Here is an 18,237-nt window from a genome sequence, read left to right as displayed (position 1 = left end):
ACATGTTCTCTCTTTTTTGCGGGGGCTCCGAAACGGACATACAGATGTGGACGAAAATCCGCGAAAAATGCAGATCTAAAAAAAATGGCTAAAACATTCTGGCTAAAAAAAAAGAACAAAAAAAAGCACGAAAACTTATTACAAGCGCTCTATGCTACAAAAAAAAAAGAAAAAGGAAAATAAAAGAAATGAGGACATAAAAATAAGAAATGATGAAACACTTGTGTAAACATAAAGTTTCTGCGAACTTCGGTGACCTCAGAAATGTCGTGACAACCCAGTTTGCAGACCAAATTGGACGCCTGATGCAAAGGAAAAAAAAAAAAAGCCATTAATCTCCCAGTCACTTTACTGGTGTCTGCTTAAAACAAACAAGATTTTCAGACTTTTCAAATCCAAGGTGCTGCGACCTTACATGAAACCTTCCTCTCCAAGAAAATAATGACTACTGGAGAATACTGAAAAGAAACAATGTATCTGTCCGAGGTTCTGAAGTTTTCTCTCCGTTGTTTTATCCCGGAGATAATTAATATCACTTGGAATTAATCAAGTTATTGCAATATGTGACCTTTAGATGCAGACTGCGCTCGGAACATTATAATATGTCGTTATTACACGCCGCAAAGGCACTGTATCCTTTCAGTTTCTGCGCACAATTGTTGAATATACGTAGATTTAATTATCTTGTATTCATCCTGACTAGGGTTGAGCAAATCGATTTATCCGAAGTGGACTTCGATTCGAATATCCGGAAAAATTAGATTCACGGCGAAGCCGAATTTCTTTGTGCTTCGTGGCAACTAATCAATTTTCCCTGAAATGGCGGTTAGAAAACAATCCAAAACATACTCACCTCATCCATTTGAGAGCGAAGGTCCCACGTAAAAATCTCGTGCGCGGCGACGTATGACATCACCAGGCCAGCCACCGTGATGACGTCATCACTCACACCGCGATCAGCGATGAAGGCAGCATCTGAGAGGTTCTATGATGTGGAAGGGGGGGCGGCGCAATCTCCGTTCTCCGTCATTCCGCCCGCTACGTACAAAGCAGCCGAACTGAATATTTCTAAATCCCGCTCAACACTAATCCTGACTTACAAGACGTCTGATACTCCATTCACATTCAGAGCTGCATTCAAAACTCTGTATCCACCTCAGGCTGCAAAATCTTACATTTCATGCTCAGTCCCTACTAGTCTGCAAGATTTCATGTCCTTGTGTTGCCCCCTACTGGTTCATGACTGTATAGGTCAAGCATGATCCAGTGTGCCCTGGTGTGGTGTATTGCTGGAAAAGTTCTGTGTGCACCAGGCTGTACAATGGCCTGATATGTACAGAAGAAAATCACGGCACAGTGCATTATGGGATCCCAGCTAACACAGCGCGATCTGCTGCCCCGAAACGATGACCGAGGTGTCCACATAAATGATGAATTCACCCAATGAACGAGCATTCGAGGCGCCTTTGAACAAACATTTTCAAAAACTGTGCTCAATGGCATTAGTTTAAGGGCTCATGCACACATACGCGTTTTGTGCATTTTGAGTCTCTGTCTGTTCTGTTTTTTTGCGGCCCATATGTGGAAACATTCATTTTAATGGGGTTGCAAAAAAAAAAAAAACGGTAATGACTCTGTGTGCCGTCCATTTCTGTATGTCCGTAAGTTCGTTCTGCAAAAAAATAGAACATGTCCTATTCTTGTCCATTTTGCGGACAAGGACAAGCATTGTTACAATAGATCCACAAAAAAAGTCATCCGTATTTTTTGCGGATCTGTGTTTTGTGGACCGCGAAATACATACGGTCATGTGCATGATCCCTAAAGGATATATATACTTTTTGAACTTTTTCAATACTCCTACATTGTTTTTCAATCTTGCAAACAGTCGTCAATAAAATCTATCATTTTGTGCATACAGCTACTATGTATATGTCTGTGTTTCCATGGCTACAGACTACATAAACACCTTGTATGTAGTCTGATCCTGGTGCCACGTTTTTTACTTCACTCTGTTTTTTCATAATATCCTCCGAACAATAAAAAATGCAGCAGAGGGAAACAGGTAACGCTTAATGACCAGACTGCACACTTGGCTTTTCTGTAGTCTGTTACCATGGAGACACATGAGATTGAATAGGAGCTGTATGCACATTATGGTAAGATATTTTAAACAAAGACTATTTTCAAAAATGAAATTGTTTTACTCTTCCTTGTAAATAATACCATGAAGCAACTGATTCCTGTTTGCAAATGTATACATTCTTCTTCTTTTATAAAACTTGGTGTCAGAAGTTTACCCAGCCAAAATTCTGTGCATGGCTGTGCTGAGAGGGTTGTCATGCTGACCAGTCAAGACCCGAGTGGTCAACCTATCAATGACGGAACTAGGCAGGAGATTTAAGACTACCTCTCAGTCACTGCCAGGCTGCTGGTGATTGTGTCCTGGCTCAGTCTGGCTTGCATTGCATTGTACCTGGACTCTAGACCTGCTTGTTTTCCCTGTGTCTACCGACCTTGGCTAGTTTCTGGATTAACCACTTGTCTGCTAAATTAGCTTCTACTGATCTTCCTGGTATTCAGACAATGGCTAGTTTCCGGATCAACCTCTCATCTTCTGTTTTGGCTCTATATGTCTCTCCTTGTTCTGGCCATTTGTCTACCACTCTTGCACCCCCAAACATTCTGATAGGTCTGCTTCTAGTGAGCTCGCACCAGTTTTCTTCTACCTTACTCCACTGAATTAACCTGGGTCCCCAGCAGCCAAGTCTTTCCTGCTTTGCTGCATGATCTGGTGAAGAACAGAAGGGTAGCCTTAGCTTTTTGGTTAAGGGCTCATGCACACGACCGTATGTATTTTGTGGTCTGCAAAACACAGATCCACAAAAAATACGGATTATTTCCCTGTGACAACCGTATTGTATCCGTTCTTTTTTGTGGCTCCATTGTAACAATGCATATAATTGTCCACAAAACGGACAAGAATATGACATGTTCTATCTTTTTTGCAGATCGTCCATTCAAAAACGCAATACACACAGAGTTATTCAGTTTTTTTTTTTAAGACCCATTGAAGTGAATGGTTCCGCGTATGGCCCACAAAAAAATCGAAATGGACACACAAAAAATACGTTCGTGTCCATGAGCCCTAAGTCTCTGAGTCTGCTGGTTGTGGTTTTGGACCAGGACCATAGTATTTTCTTACACATGGTTTGTGCTGGAGACAAGAATTACTGAACTCTCTGAATAAACATATTGATACAACTCGTCCGGCATGTAATTGCATTGCATATTTATAGGCGCCCTGGATAAAAGATGCTGAATAGTTTTATAACCAGCTAACTGCAAATATTTGACAATCAAAATAATTGCTGGAGGCTATAATAAAAAACAAAGTAATTAATTTCTTTTTTTTTTTGAAGATTATAAAATCCTCCGAACTAAACATTAAAAGCATTTTCCTTTTTAACAAATACAAAAAGCATTATCAGTTTAGAACCATTTTACTACTTCTATAATGTATTACAGTGGCAGAGGGTATGAATACTTTTACATCTCCTTATTTATTGTTGCCATTGACGTACCTTCAGTGTAGGCAAACTACACAACCTTTTTTATGTAGTGGCCACTGGGTGGAGCTCAGTGCAAAGAGATCAAGTAAGTATATCAATTCCTATGCAGTGAGCTCCCCCTAGTGGTGGCTAAAGGCAAACAGCTTTTAGATAAAAGTAGATTTATCAATGTATTTATACCACTTGTCTGGTGTAAATATATTGAGAAATATGTTCAGAATGAGCGCCATAGTTGTTAAGCCCCTGTTCCACTGTAAGTCAGATTAAGTGGGTAAGGTGGACGGTACCATTTTTTTAAATTACAATTTAACTTACATTTCTTCTAATTAAAAGAAAAATTTAATTCGTCAGAAAACTCGATCATCGCATCTTGCGTTCTGGGTTGCCTGGGAATGATTGACGCATGCATATTGGAAAACTGGGCAAGGTGGGGGGCCCATAGTAAGTTTTGCTATGGGGCCCTGTGAGATCTGTATACGCCCCCTACATGAAAAATGGGTCACTAAACAACTTTTAAATAGCTCTTGATTAAAAAAATCTCCTACAGTTCTGTGTCTACAGTTCCTACGTATGTATCATTGGGATACATTAAAGCAATCAAACAAATGGTAGCAAACTGTTCATTTAAGGCACTGAGGCTACACATCACTAACGGAATTTAAAGGAACATGAAAAACAAACTAAAAGTTACTGAATACAATCACATATTTGTCAAAGGGTGTAGAACTAGGGGATTATAGCCGGATATGTCTGTAGGAAAAGCACGTAAACCGAGTTGTAAAAATAAATATAAAATTCCTACAGAGGTCCCAAAGTCCTATAACAAGGATGTTTCACGGTCCTATAGTCCTACAATCACTGGTGGACTCTGAAGAGCCTTTAGCCTATTTTATATGAAGAAGGCTGCAGTCTGACAAGCTCATTCCTATATCCTAAAGTAATTGAAGCCCCCATGACAGCTGCCTTGGGCAAAAATCCCCCAAATTTCACATATGGGAATATTTTACCTTTATTTAAAGGGGATATCCCATGAATAATGTAAACATTAATGTCAAACATCATATAGCATGACAATCTCTTTCTAACAAAGCTAGAACCAGCCCTGTACCTCACATGGATCCAGAGATCTCCTCATTCTTTGTTCCCCATTCTTTGCTCAAATAGCTCTACTAGCTTTTCTTCAGGCTGGCAGCTCAGGGGTGTGAATTTTCAGCTGCAGCTCTCTCCCTATCACAACTCAGGGTTTGTGTCATTTCTGTTGCAGTTCTCTCCCTATCACAGCTCAGAGGGTATCGTTTCTGCTGCAGCACACTACCTATGACAGCCAGGAGTTGTATCTAATCTGTTGCAGCTCTCTTCCTATCACAGCTCAGAAGGTGTGTTTTTTCTGCTGCAGCTCTCTTCCTATCACAGCTCAGAAGGTGTGTTTTTTCTGCTGCAGCTCTCTTCCTATCACAGCTCAGAGGGTGTGTTTATTCTGCTGCAGCTCTCTTCCTATCACAGCTCAGAGGGTGTGTTTTTTCTGCAACAGCTCTCTTCCTATCACAGCTCAGAGGGTGTGTTTTTTCTGCAGCAGCTCTCTTCCTATCACAGCTCAGAGGGTGTGTTTATTCTGTTGCAGCTCTCTTCCTATCACAGCTCAGAAGGTGTGTTTTTTCTGCAGCAGCTCTCTTCCTATCACAGCTCAGAAGGTGTGTTTTTTCTGCTGCAGCTCTCTTCCTATCACAGCTCAGAGGGTGTGTTTTTTCTGCAGCAGCTCTCTTCCTATCACAGCTCAGAGGGTGTGTTTATTCTGCTGCAGCTCTCTTCCTATCACAGCTCAGAGGGTGTGTTTATTCTGCTGCAGCTCTCTTCCTATCACAGCTCAGAGGGTGTGTTTATTCTGCTGCAGCTCTCTTCCTATCACAGCTCAGAGGGTGTGTTTTTTTCTGCAGCAGCTCTCTTCCTATCACAGCTCAGAGGGTGTGTTTTTTCTGCAGCAGCTCTCTTCCTATCACAGCTCAGAAGGTGTGTTTTTTCTGCTGCAGCTCTCTTCCTATCACAGCTCAGAGGGTGTGTTTTTTCTGCAGCAGCTCTCTTCCTATCACAGCTCAGAGGGTGTGTTTTTTCTGCAGCAGCTCTCTTCCTATCACAGCTCAGAGGGTGTGTTTTTTCTGCAGCAGCTCTCTTCCTATCACAGCTCAGAGGGTGTGTTTATTCTGCTGCAGCTCTCTTCCTATCACAGCTCAGAGGGTGTGTTTATTCTGCTGCAGCTCTCTTCCTATCACAGCTCAGAGGGTGTGTTTATTCTGCTGCAGCTCTCTTCCTATCACAGCTCAGAGGGTGTGTTTTTTTCTGCAGCAGCTCTCTTCCTATCACAGCTCAGAGGGTGTGTTTTTTCTGCAGCAGCTCTCTTCCTATCACAGCTCAGAAGGTGTGTTTTTTCTGCTGCAGCTCTCTTCCTATCACAGCTCAGAGGGTGTGTTTTTTCTGCTGCAGCTCTCTTCCTATCACAGCTCAGAGGGTGTGTTTTTTCTGCAGCAGCTCTCTTCCAATCACAGCTCAGATGGTTTGTTTTTTATGCTGCAGCTCTCTCCCTATTACAGCGCAGGGAGCATGTCCTTTCTGCTGCAGTTCTTTTCCTGCAACTGTCACAGCTTTTAACAGTACATAAGGCTAGTGGTATTTCAAGGATGGAATTTGGCATTTTGACCACCTCAGAAGGTGGACATGCACATTGCTATACTGCTTAAACACCAGACGGGCTCTATTATTGTTAAATAAAGATAATATCTCACAACTGGAGCATTTTTATAACCAGAATGTTGGTTATAAAAGTAACTGCGGTAGTTTCTCTGAATTACAGTAAAATATCTTTATGTGTCTATAGTAACATCCGAAACCCACAGGGGTCCACTAAACCTAATTTAGATACTGCCCAGAAGAACCATGTGGGGTCTGGTGGTTGCAGTCCTTATATAGGCCCTAACACTGACCTACAGATCATTCTACAAGGTGGTCGTACTGATATAGAACTGACCCACCATGCTACAGACTGAAGTAAGAATGTTATGGCTGCTGCAGGCTAAAATCTTGAAGGTGACAATATCGCAACATAAAGTAAGGAACGTTCCTAACTAGGCTATGAAGACCACAATGACTTCTCCATCTCGAATCATCCTAGGAGGGCCAATGATTTTCTAGCTGGAAAAGTGCTGGTGCTAAGAGTGAATCCCCAATATATATCATACTGATAAAACAATATAGCCATAAAACATCACATAACAAGGTGAAATATGAGTTAAAAATGACGTACCTGTGAGCCCCGTCTTTGGAGAAGTAGACGGTGTAGGCCTGTATGTTCCCTCTTGTGTCTACTGGCGGCCTCCAGCTTAGACGTACAAATCGGCTAGAAACCAAAACAGGGACCACATCTCGAGGAGCAGAGGGAAGGATACTGGAACTAGGAACAGCTGTAGGGGAAGCGGGTGATACAAAGGTGAGGGGTTCAGCAGGAAAGTGTGTGGGGGTAAAAACTACTACAGGGCAAACATGGACCAGGAACACATGTAGATTAAAACACATGATAATCAAAGTAAATCATCAATATAACATTCAGATAGATCATTTATTGTATTTACTGTTCTCAAGACCTCCGCTTTTTGTTAGTGGATGGAAATATTCATTGCTACCCATCACAAATAAAATGCCCATGTGGATCTAGTCCTAGTCACATGACTTCAGTGTTATACAGTGTATCAGAGCTGAAATTTAGGACATGAGACGTTTGCTTAGATTGAAACATTGTAGCAAATACTGAGTGAATAAGTAGCCTCAGACCAGGAGGGCTTTACAGTTTCTTAAGCTAAAATATGGTTATTTGTATTCACTGAAAGCAAGCAGAGGTCTTAGACAGTTCTTGCCACGTCATGATCCAAATATTGTTAATAAACATAGAACTTTTTTTGCAGAGAATAACCTGGAGCTAATTTCTCACTACTGGTTATCTAAGAGATACAAAACCAAAATTAATCCGGAAAAGGGAACCCCTTTTGATATGGTCAGGTAGGGTGGAGGGATAAAAAAAAAAAGACTCACCTGTCACCAGCGCTCTGGTTCCAGTGCTGAGCCCCCTTCTGCTTCTCACTTCTGGTATCTGCTGGATCGAAGGTGTGACATGCTGTCCACAGACAAAAATTGGCCTTAGTGGTGACATGAGTGGGTAAGGCATGTCACAGTATTGATCCAGTGGGTACCAGAGGCAGACAAGAAGGGAGACTGGAACTGGACCACCAATGACAGTGGTCTAACTTTCCTAACCATACCAAAAATGGCCCCTGGTCTTGGAGAACCCTTTTAATATTCCCAATGCAGTATTATGACAACCGTTTACTTAACATTGGATTAGTTGAACCCTTCGATTTCAGTAGGACCAACAGCCTAACTAATGTGTTATGGCGGTATTACAACTTTTCCCTGCTGGAATATGTTAAGGGAAAAAAGGATCAGGCAGTTGGATTTCAATATACCCAGTGGTGTCTGACAGCTGCCTTCTCCTCTCTCCTCATTCAGAACACATGAATGCTTGGCCGAGCCCAGCATGCACTGGAATACTGGCTTGGGGGGGATAGTTGTTGCCAGCTATACAGTCAACACCGAATGTGTATGGTTAGCCATAGTTCTCTAGAGTGGGATTTGCTCAAAGCACTTGCTCTACCCTGGCTAACAGAGGAAATCTAAATCCACATTATATGATGTCCTAATATCTCATACCCTACTTAGACACATTGTGTTGGACTGGGGCTCCTTGGGGCCACCAGTTAAAATGACTCCAACTCATGTTAATTTGAACCAGACCAAGCAATGGACTCTGCTTACACTAAATTGACTAAAAAGGGGTGCTCATGTCAATCTGGGGTCATTCCCATTAGGTACAGGGCAGGGCTTAAGTGCCTACAATTTGGGTTTCAAATGTTGGTTGTATACCACCCTCCATACAGAGCATGAGACGTCCACTTATAATTACATTGGGGTCTCAGTTGTTACATTGTATTCACAGGACATATCATCAAGATCTATTGGGTTATTACTGATCATCCTATAAGCAGTAGACCCTAGTGGGGGTCTCCAAAGTCTCCTCCAAATGTGGTTGTCTTCTTCTGGACTCTTGGGGACCCATCAGAAGATCCTCTACTACTCTAGTGCGCCTGGGAAGAAACTACTACCTCTTTAACCTAAACAACTTGATTAATTTACATTTTTAGATGGGGTAACCCGGCTTTTCCTGGCACTGTAAATAATTACACTGGCGATTATTATGAGGTAGAATGTGAGTATAACAGTGGTGCAGTTGGATGATTATGGCATCGTCAGCTGGACATAAGTCCTTCTTATGCCTCATAGAAAATTCATCTCCTAACATTTTGAATTTCCACATCCTGAACTAATTCGGAAATCTCCTGCTAAGATCCCAGTGAATGTGCTCCTCCGCTGCCACCGACACCTGTCCCATTCTACGAAGCCACCACTTACCATTTTACTAGTAAATGAGCCTAATAATAGTTTCCCTTTAAAGAAAATTGCAGTAATAAACGTTGGCTAATAACAGCTATCACAAGCTCTTTATTTTTAGTGACTTCCATAGTAAGGATGAGAGAGAAACAGACTGGTTTAAGCAGGGCTTCCGTAATCCCGATTCATAGGCCACCCGTGAGCCATAAAGTCGGGTCATAAATGTTGCCATCTTTGTTGCATGGTGTCCGGAGTGATTTAAGTGAATTGTGTTTGTCAAAATTTAAAGCAAATTCAATTTGGGGGTTAAAATAATGGTGTGTAGGATATACAAGGAACCAATCAAGTATAAGATTCCATGATTAAAGACAGGATTGGTCAAGATTGTCATGGGATTAGATGAAAGGGCACCGACTATAGGGTCCTGCAGGTGATTCGGCCTATCTCCACTGTTAAAGCATCATCAGGGTTGAAGCACACCTTCCAACATTTAAATCCCCACTAACAGGACATTTTAACTCCCTCCCCCCCCCCCCCCCCCCCCCAAAACCATCTAGAAATGGCCACCTCAGACTAAAGTTCTGCTCCCTTTTAGGTGCCTTTTTTAGTGCACTCTTGAAAAAAACAGGACGGTTGGGAGATATGGTGAAGGCCGTTCATTCAATGAATATCAAAAAGATACATCATTGCCTAATCTATCTGTATCGATTTCTTATTGTTTTTAAGAGCTCTGCTTGCTGCCATTCAATAAGAACTTACAAGACACGTCTCTGATGATGACTGGTGGGGGAGGACTGTGATGATTGGTGGGAAACCTAGAGTTTAGAGCCCCATGATCAGGAGTGATGGCCTACAACAAGGATCCAGATGTTCTGAACCTACAACTCCCAAAATCTTCCTTTCACTTCTATGGGCGTTACAAAAACAACCGAGTAAGCATGCATTCTGGGAGTCGTAGTTTCACAAAGTAGAGAAGATTGCTGAGTCCTAGCCTGCAATATTAATACATGGCAGTGCACAATATAGTTCTGCTGTGGCGTGACCAAGGATGGTTGTGTAGCGGTGCAGCCATGGAAATGAATAGGGTCGCAACGTGACTGAAGGGGTGGGGGGTGTATGTCGGGCATGGGCGCAAGAGTTGGGGTTGCACAGGAGCAAGGGGCCCATCAGTACATAAATATTTACTGTTCATAGTACTATGTTAATTTTTTTTCTAGGCTCAGAATCTTTTTGAAGTTGAGTAAAAAAACATATAGCAACCAACACATAGAAGACAATGAATTACGATACATTATTCCGGATCAAAGGATAATTGGAATTTTCCTTTGTAAATGTATTCTTAAACCCTAGCAGATTGAATGTTCAAATTTAATCTAGGAATTATCGAATTTCAGCTCTTACCTAGGGAAGTCTAAGCATTTCAGATGTTTCCATAGCCACAGAGATCACTTATCTGTTGTCATGGAAAAATCCGGCAGATAAACTTACTTAACAATGCTAAAAGATTGAGAGCGTGGTTATTATATCATGCTGCGGGCCCGCCATTTCATGTCAAAGATACAATTTGTCTGAAATTATTCAGATCCACAGCCATGAGGTTAGATTCTGGGTAGATTACTGAAGCCACATTGAATACATTATGTAGTTTTTTTCCAGTGTCCATGCTACTTATTAACGAGGTTCTGTAATTCTCATCTACGTTCCGGATACTTTTAGATCCATAATTTAATGTAATTGATCGTTTAATAAGCTATAACTGCTAAACGTTTGTTTTCTATAGGATAAGCAATGGCAGGATTCGCATTTAGGCCCAGTAGCCTATAGGCTTCCCTACGTAAGAATGTCTGCTCAAAAGCACTCAATGTACTGTGAGAATAAAAGGAGGACATCAAGGAGGCACAAGCTAAAGGCTGCAGAGGAAGAGGACATCCAAGGAGGGACAAGAAGAAGGCTGTAGAGGAGGACACCTGGACATCCAGGGATCAGATCGCCAAGAAAGGCTACATCTTAGAGAGACAAGGGGAAGATTGCAGAGGAGAAGGATACTCAGGGAAGGACAAAGGGAAAGTTGTAGAGGAAGACCTAAAGGGAGGGAGACTTCAGAGGAGGAGAACACCCAGAGTTTGGCAAGGGAAAGGCTACAGGGATGGACAAGGGTTAGGCTACAGATGAGGACACAGAGGGAGAGACAAGGGGGAAGGTTGTATAGAAGGTTATTCAAGGAGGGATAAGGGTAAGGCTGCAAAGGAGAACATCCAGAGTGGAAGCAAGGGAGGGTCACAGATGAAGAGGACACCCATATAGGGACAATGGGAAGATTGCAGATGAGAAGGATACTCAGGGAAGTACAAGGGGTAAGCTGTAGAGGAAGACCCACAAGGAAGCAGACTGCAGAGGAGAACACCCAGAGCTTGGCAAGTGGAAGGCTATGGGGATGGAGATGGACAAGGGTTAGGCTACAGATGAGAACACAGAGGGAGGGATAAGGGTAAGGCTGCAGAGGAGAAGATCCAGAGTGGGAGAAAGGGAAGGTCACAGAGGGGGAGGACACACATGGGGGGAAAAGGGGGTAGACTGTAGAGGAGGACACCCAAGGATGGATAAGGCGAAAACTGTAGAATAAGAGGACACTCAGGGAGTGACAAGATGAAGGCTGCAGGGGGGAAGGACATCCTGGAAGGGACAAGTACAAGGCTGCAGACACCCATGGAGGGCACAAACAGAAGACTGAAGAGTAGAAGAAAACTGAAGGAAAGACGAAGGGATAGGAGCAGAGCAGGAGGGCATCTACAGGGATAAGGGGAAACTAAATACTGAAAAGAAAAAGGAAGAAAACACCAGAAATGGAAGAAGGGGAAGGCCACAGGTGAAATTAATCAGGAAAGAACAAAAGTAGTGCTGCAGAGGAAGCAATCCAAGAAGAAACGGGAAGAATGTTATAGAAAAGGACTTCCAGGGAGGAACAAAGGAAGAGAAGGTACAGAGAAGGAGAACACCTAGGGAAGGAAAGTTTCAAAGGAGCAGATCTCAGGGGAAGACAAGGGGAATGCTGGGGTAAAGGGGGACACCAAGGGAGGGACAAGGATAAGACTTTAGAGGAGAGGGACAGTGAGGAAGGCACAAGGACACCCAGGTTAAGGGAGCCTGCATAAAAGAAAGGAATCCGGGGAGGGCTAAGGCAAAGCTCACTACAGCCATCTATAAACTGGTAAAGCATGATAGACATACAATATTTATTAGAGATGTCAGTTGTGTTCTCAGAGTGGACAATTACCTTACATTTAAGTGTCAACTGTGCTATTTTTTTAGACGGTTGCATGGCATTATATGTCCATATTGTGCTGGCACTGTATGTAGTTACTCCCAGACGAAACTGTTGGCGAAACGTATGAACTTAGTATAACAATTTATCACAGCTTGGTATCACAAGTTGGCTTATATACACTTGCACTTTTAGTACTTATTTGACTATATACTGATGATCACACTCCCACTTGTGATGGTTCTTATTGGGGATACTGTTGTATTACCTTTCAACGTCTATGTGATGCTTTCATTTGGCTTTGGTTTTACATTTGATTTGTGCAGTTTGTGCAAATTGGATGAAGTAAAGTTGGTTTTGCACTTTTTTGCATTTGGTGTATATATAATTTTATTTGGCACTGAATGGTGGTATCTAGAGAAGAGTGAATCAAATCCTACGAAGTGGAATTCGATCCGAATTTCAGGAATTATTCGATTCGCCTAGAAGCCGAATTTCCTCGTGCTTCGTGTCAGCGCATCGATTAATCCTGAAATTCAAACTTACCGCCTCCATTTGCCTGCGAAGGGCTGCCAGCCTCCATCTTGCTTGAAGATCTCAGCCGAAATCCCGTGCGGCGCGAGATTAGATGACGTACATGACGTAATCTCGCGCCGCACACGATTTCAGCCGAGATCTGCAAGCAAGATGGCGGCGGGCGGCCTGTCGCGCGCAAATGGACACGTTAAGTTGGATGTAATGTTTTATTTTTAATGTTAATTTCACTCTGTTTGTACACTCAGATGCTGCGATCATGTAAGAACGCGGCATCTCAGGGGTACAATGATGGGGGCGGTACTATGGCAGCTTCCTGTCATTGCACCTGCTACTTACAAAAAAATGCGCTTCGTGACGAATTAATTCGTCACAAAGCAAATTATTTTGTGAAATTCGGCGAATCAGCCGAATCAAATTTTCAAGAAATTCGCTCATCTCTAGTGGTATCATTACTTCGAGAGAATAAGGCGGGATTCTTTGAGAAATATCATGGCAGTCTTAGTCATTCTTTTCAACCTACTCAAAAATGAAGAGGGCACTAGCATGCATAATGAATATATTAGAAGAAATAAATCCACAACTAAGTTTTTTACTTGTCTTGGTGCTATGCAAATCCTGAATTTTCTGGTCACGGGGGCAATTTTTTATGGGCGGCGAGTCATGCAAGGACCTTTTGTTTATCCTACGAAGCCAGCGATGTATAACATTTCACAATTGTTTCTCAGGCACATTGAGAATTTCTGGAGTTGGGAACAACAATAAACAGCCGCTCGTCCAAAATGATAACAATTACAAAACAATCACACGCATGCAAATTTATGCAAATGAGAACAGGAAATCACATCCCTGAATAATGCTCGGAATAAATTTATGTTTGTTTCATTCAGCTAAAAATATTCCACCCTTTTATTGGATAAATTAAGCATCTGCGTCTATTGGAGTGCAAATTTCATATTAAGGAACTTTGGCCGCTGCTGGAGTAAGCGCTGCCAGTGAGATCTAAAAATGTGTCCACCACTCACATCTCACATTTTTGCCTGAAAGGCGGCGGTATAGTAGTATTTAGCAATGGTGCAGTGCAGTTCTTAGCTCAGGGGTTAAATAGTCCTAAAAAAGTGACCACTTTCTGTTCCAAAAATGAATGGCTGGACACTTGAAATTGACAAATATTTTTCTGGTAAAAAAAAAAAAAAAAAGGTACCCTAAGCTCATTTCTTTATTTATTTTGAGGACCCCTGATATTCAGTTTATAATCTGCTTTTATTTTCAGACTTTTGTCATGTGGACATTTCTCATCCAGTGACAAATGCTGGATCTGTGTGTCCAGGATGCTGCTTCCTTCTCCTGGCAAACTGCCTTGTGTGTGCTTTCCCCTCTGTATAAAGTCTGTTGATTCTAACCTTCTTGCATACTTTCCCTCCTCTAGACACTTTGACCTGCCATGTACAACCTCCTCCCCATCGCTGCTGCTAATTCTAACACTGAAAAAAGTGAAGGCAAGAGCACAGAGAACCATCAGAAGCAGATCTCTCATGGACTTATGTCAGATTCAGCAGCACCAACAACTAGGTGAAGAATTTGCACACACTGTGCAGAAGCAAAATTTTAAGGAAGACCATTTAGAAAGCCCTGGTGCTTTAAGAGGGCACCACAGCCCCTCTGCCACATAAGAAGACACCATTATTATTATTATTATTATTATTATTATTATTAACAGATCAGGTGGAGTGTGGGGATGTTACATATTTTGGAATAGGACCTTCCCTCGCATTCTATTGACAGCTCATAAAAACTACATGAGTCAGCAAGCAGAAACAGCCCTGCCCAGGGCAAAATGAGAGCTTAATATCCCATGCATAGACAGAGACATCAATGATAATTTTTGACTGCCTGCAGCCACCACTAGGGGGAGCTTCAGAGGTTACTGCATAATGTTTATATATTAAAGTCAATAATAACACAGTAGGCTGTAAGTTCATAAGCTCCTTCCAGTGGTGGCCACAGGTAATAAGAATTGTATCTTTTAACCCCTTAATGACTGCCTGCTGTCTTTTGACAGTGGGCGGTGCAGATCCCCAGTCTGCAATGACATCTTTTGGCATCCCTGCAGATAAGGGGGGGGCGGGGGGGTTAAATGGCTGTCAGAGAGCTCCAGTGCTAACAACCAACTGTTACTAACAACCTATGTTCTTAGTGCTGGCTCCTACTTAACAGCCGGAGTCGATTGAAGGTTCGACTATGTCTGTTAACCCTTCAATCATGCTGTGATCCATACCACCACAGGATCAAAGAGGACTCGACTGTAGCTGGGGGAAATTATACTCGGGATTTAAAAAAAAGAAAATGTTATAAATAACATAATAAAAATATAAAAAATATACCTCCCCGAAATTAAATTGTCATTATTTACTTTAAAATACATTTTATTGTACAGACAGTAAATATAAATGAGCATATTATGTATCCATTCGACCTGAAGAATTTATCAGGTTATTTAGTGTGAAATGTGAAGAGCACCAAAAATCGCTTTTTTCTATATTTCCAAACCCAAAAAATATATATAAATTATACTGTAATTTATATGCATCCCCGAACAACACCAAAAATTTATTAAGGCTGCAGACAGCGAGTGGCAAAAAAAAAAAATTGCTGCTGCTGTAATGCAAAGGGGCAAAAAACTAATAAATGTTTCTGGCCTTAAGGCCTGGTCATTAAGGGGTTAATTACTTTTCATGCAGGGCATTTTGGAGCTCTTGCAGAAAAATGGAGCATCTCTAGCTATAAAGATATATTAAAAAGTTAATCAGCTAAAAAATTTAGACCTAAAAATGAACTTGTGTGAAAAAGTGGAAATGCCCTTTAAGCCTATATAGCACATATATTTCTCAATATATGTTATACTTTGACAGTGACTACTCCATGTAACACTGTAACTCTTTGACACATCATTCACACACCAAGCTGAAACAAGTGTTCATCTGAGCAGATATCTCTAAGCAATTAGCCTGGACCAGATTCTGGGAGATCAATACGGAAAATGACTGGTTGGTCCTGTTTTTAGAAAATCAATATTGTTTTTTGCCATCTGGACAGCGGTGACAACTGCAATGTAACCGTCGTTCACTTCTCCATTACAAGTGACACCTGTCATAATGCATCAGTCATCCCGAAAAACAAGGGAGTGGGAAATAGGCTGCAGAACACAGGAGCAAACAAATTTACGAATGCCCCCATGGGACGAACGTGTTAGTAAACCACATGAGCGACTGGACGGATAATAAGAAACTGGGATCTCGTCTGAAGCCTCGTAAGCACGGATGATGCCTGCCGGAGATGGAAATGCAGGAGGAATAACGAAAGCCGTGGTCAGATACGATAGATGCGGATTCCTTAATCTAAATTTTGCAAGAAAGTGTATAATGATGGTAACAGCAAAAAAATTGGTAAAAATTGTGTAAAATTTGCTGGAGATTTGTCAAGAATATGCATCCAAAATCTCAGTCAGATCCGAATGTGGTCTTAAAGTGTAACTGTTGTTTTTAGTTTATTTTTAACATAGGATAGGGGCAGGAATCTTAAAGGGGTTATCCAGGAATTGATAATGATGTCCTATGCTCAGGATGGATCATCATTATCACATCGGCAGGGGTCCAAGTTCCGGAACCCCCTCCAATCAGCTGTTTGAGGTAGCCACCCTGCCCCGCGCTTTCCAAGCACAGCACCGTACATTGTATAGTGGCTGTGCTTGGTACTGCAGCTCAGCACCATTGACTTGAATAAGGCCGAGTGGCAACTAGTCCATGTGACTGATGTACAGTGATGTCACATAGCCTATTCTAACAGCTGATCGGCAGGGGTTTCGGGTGTCGGACCCCCACCAATCTGATATTGATGACCTCTCCGGAGGATAGATATTTAATATCTTGCCTGGACAACCCCTTTAAACATTTTTGTACTATACTTTATTAGGGAAAGACATTTCTTGTACTAGAAAACAGGTTGTAAAGAGTCTTTTTAGCAAAGCTCTAACTGAGTTCTGTCTTCAGTCTTCAGTTCTACTGGGCGCTGAAGATGCCTGTGTGTAACATACAGAGGTTTCCATCCTGCCCCAATCCCTGACTATGTACGTGTACCCTAACCATCACTGCCCATCACCCTGCCTATCTGACTTTACCAGGCGTCTTCAGTACTTAGTAGGACGCTGAAGACTGAAGACAGAATCTCATTAGCAATGCTTCATTAGAGCTTTGCTAAGAAGACTCTTTACATCTTGTTTTCTAGTACAAAGAAACATTATTTCCTAATAAAGTATATTACAAAAAATGTTTAACATCCCTGTCTCTACGCAACCTTAAAAATTAACTGAAACAAGAGTTACACTTTAAGGGGTTGTCCACTTTGGAGGTTCACATCACATATAGTGTACAAAATAGGCGATGGAAGTAACCTGAGCATCCACACCAAAAAAACAAGACGAAGGGAAGATTGATCATGAGGGAACTTTTTGAAATCAGTCTTGACTTGAGTCTGCGTTGCCGTAATTTGCGCCAAATGTATGAAATGTTGCACATTGTTGGATAAATTTGGCGCATCGTGAAAAATTACACTTTTGTCTATATCTGTTTTTTATTTAAGTAGCATTAGATAAAACTGGCATATACCTACTCGCCTTGCAAACCATGCCCTCCGGCCCACCCATTTTTCAAAAGAGAAAAGTAAAATGAAAAATTGCAAATTTTTGGTCAAAATGGCATGCGTGTGATGTTTTCCCCCCAGAAAATGGGTGTACAGGGCTTCATAAAATATCCCCCGAAATCTGCTGGTGTTGCATATGGATTTTTGCTGCAGGACATACACAATAGATCTCTGCTTGCTATCAGTGGATGGAAACGATCTTTCCTGAAATCTCTCCCTGATAGTGTTCAACAGATGGATGATGATTCAGTATAAGACAAAGGTTTTATATGGCAAGACTTGAACTCGATGGTGATGTTTCGAGAACACGGTCAGAATTCTTACATCGAGGTTGCTAAGAGTGAGCTTTGAACACAGTGTGAACAGAGCCATTTGCAACTGTAATGCAACTCGTTGCATTCATTGGACAGATGGGGATGGTCCAGCCGTGTTCACACTTTGGGCCTATATGCGTTTCCATCCGGCTTTTCGTTTTTGTGTTGGCAAATCTGAGGCAATAAAGCCACCATAGACTCATCAATGGGTTCTGTTACGATTCGCTGAAAACATCCGGCATACATGTAGCTGTCGCGACAACGATGCTAGTGTGAACAGAGCCTATCTATGATGGCCACTACTGCTGTAACCAGGTTAATATAGTTGTCCTATTCACACTTTCACCGAGATTTTGCCATCGTAATC

General features: G+C 41.9%; 1 protein-coding gene across 1 annotated transcript in view; it reads right to left on the bottom strand.

The window, feature by feature from the left end:
• Positions 1-18,237, bottom strand: part of DCC (DCC netrin 1 receptor) — a 507,302-nt gene that overhangs the window by 249,297 nt on the left and 239,768 nt on the right. Inside the window, exon 10 of the mRNA XM_040419605.1 lies at positions 6,868-7,024. Within this exon, the coding sequence (XP_040275539.1) occupies positions 6,868-7,024 (157 nt within the window). The remainder of the gene's footprint in view (positions 1-6,867; positions 7,025-18,237) is intronic.

This window comes from Bufo bufo, chromosome 2, assembly GCF_905171765.1.
Source record: "Bufo bufo chromosome 2, aBufBuf1.1, whole genome shotgun sequence".
NCBI lineage: Eukaryota > Metazoa > Chordata > Amphibia > Anura > Bufonidae > Bufo > Bufo bufo.
The sequence above is the reverse complement of the archived record's forward strand: the minus strand, read 5'-3'. Positions and strand labels throughout refer to the sequence as shown.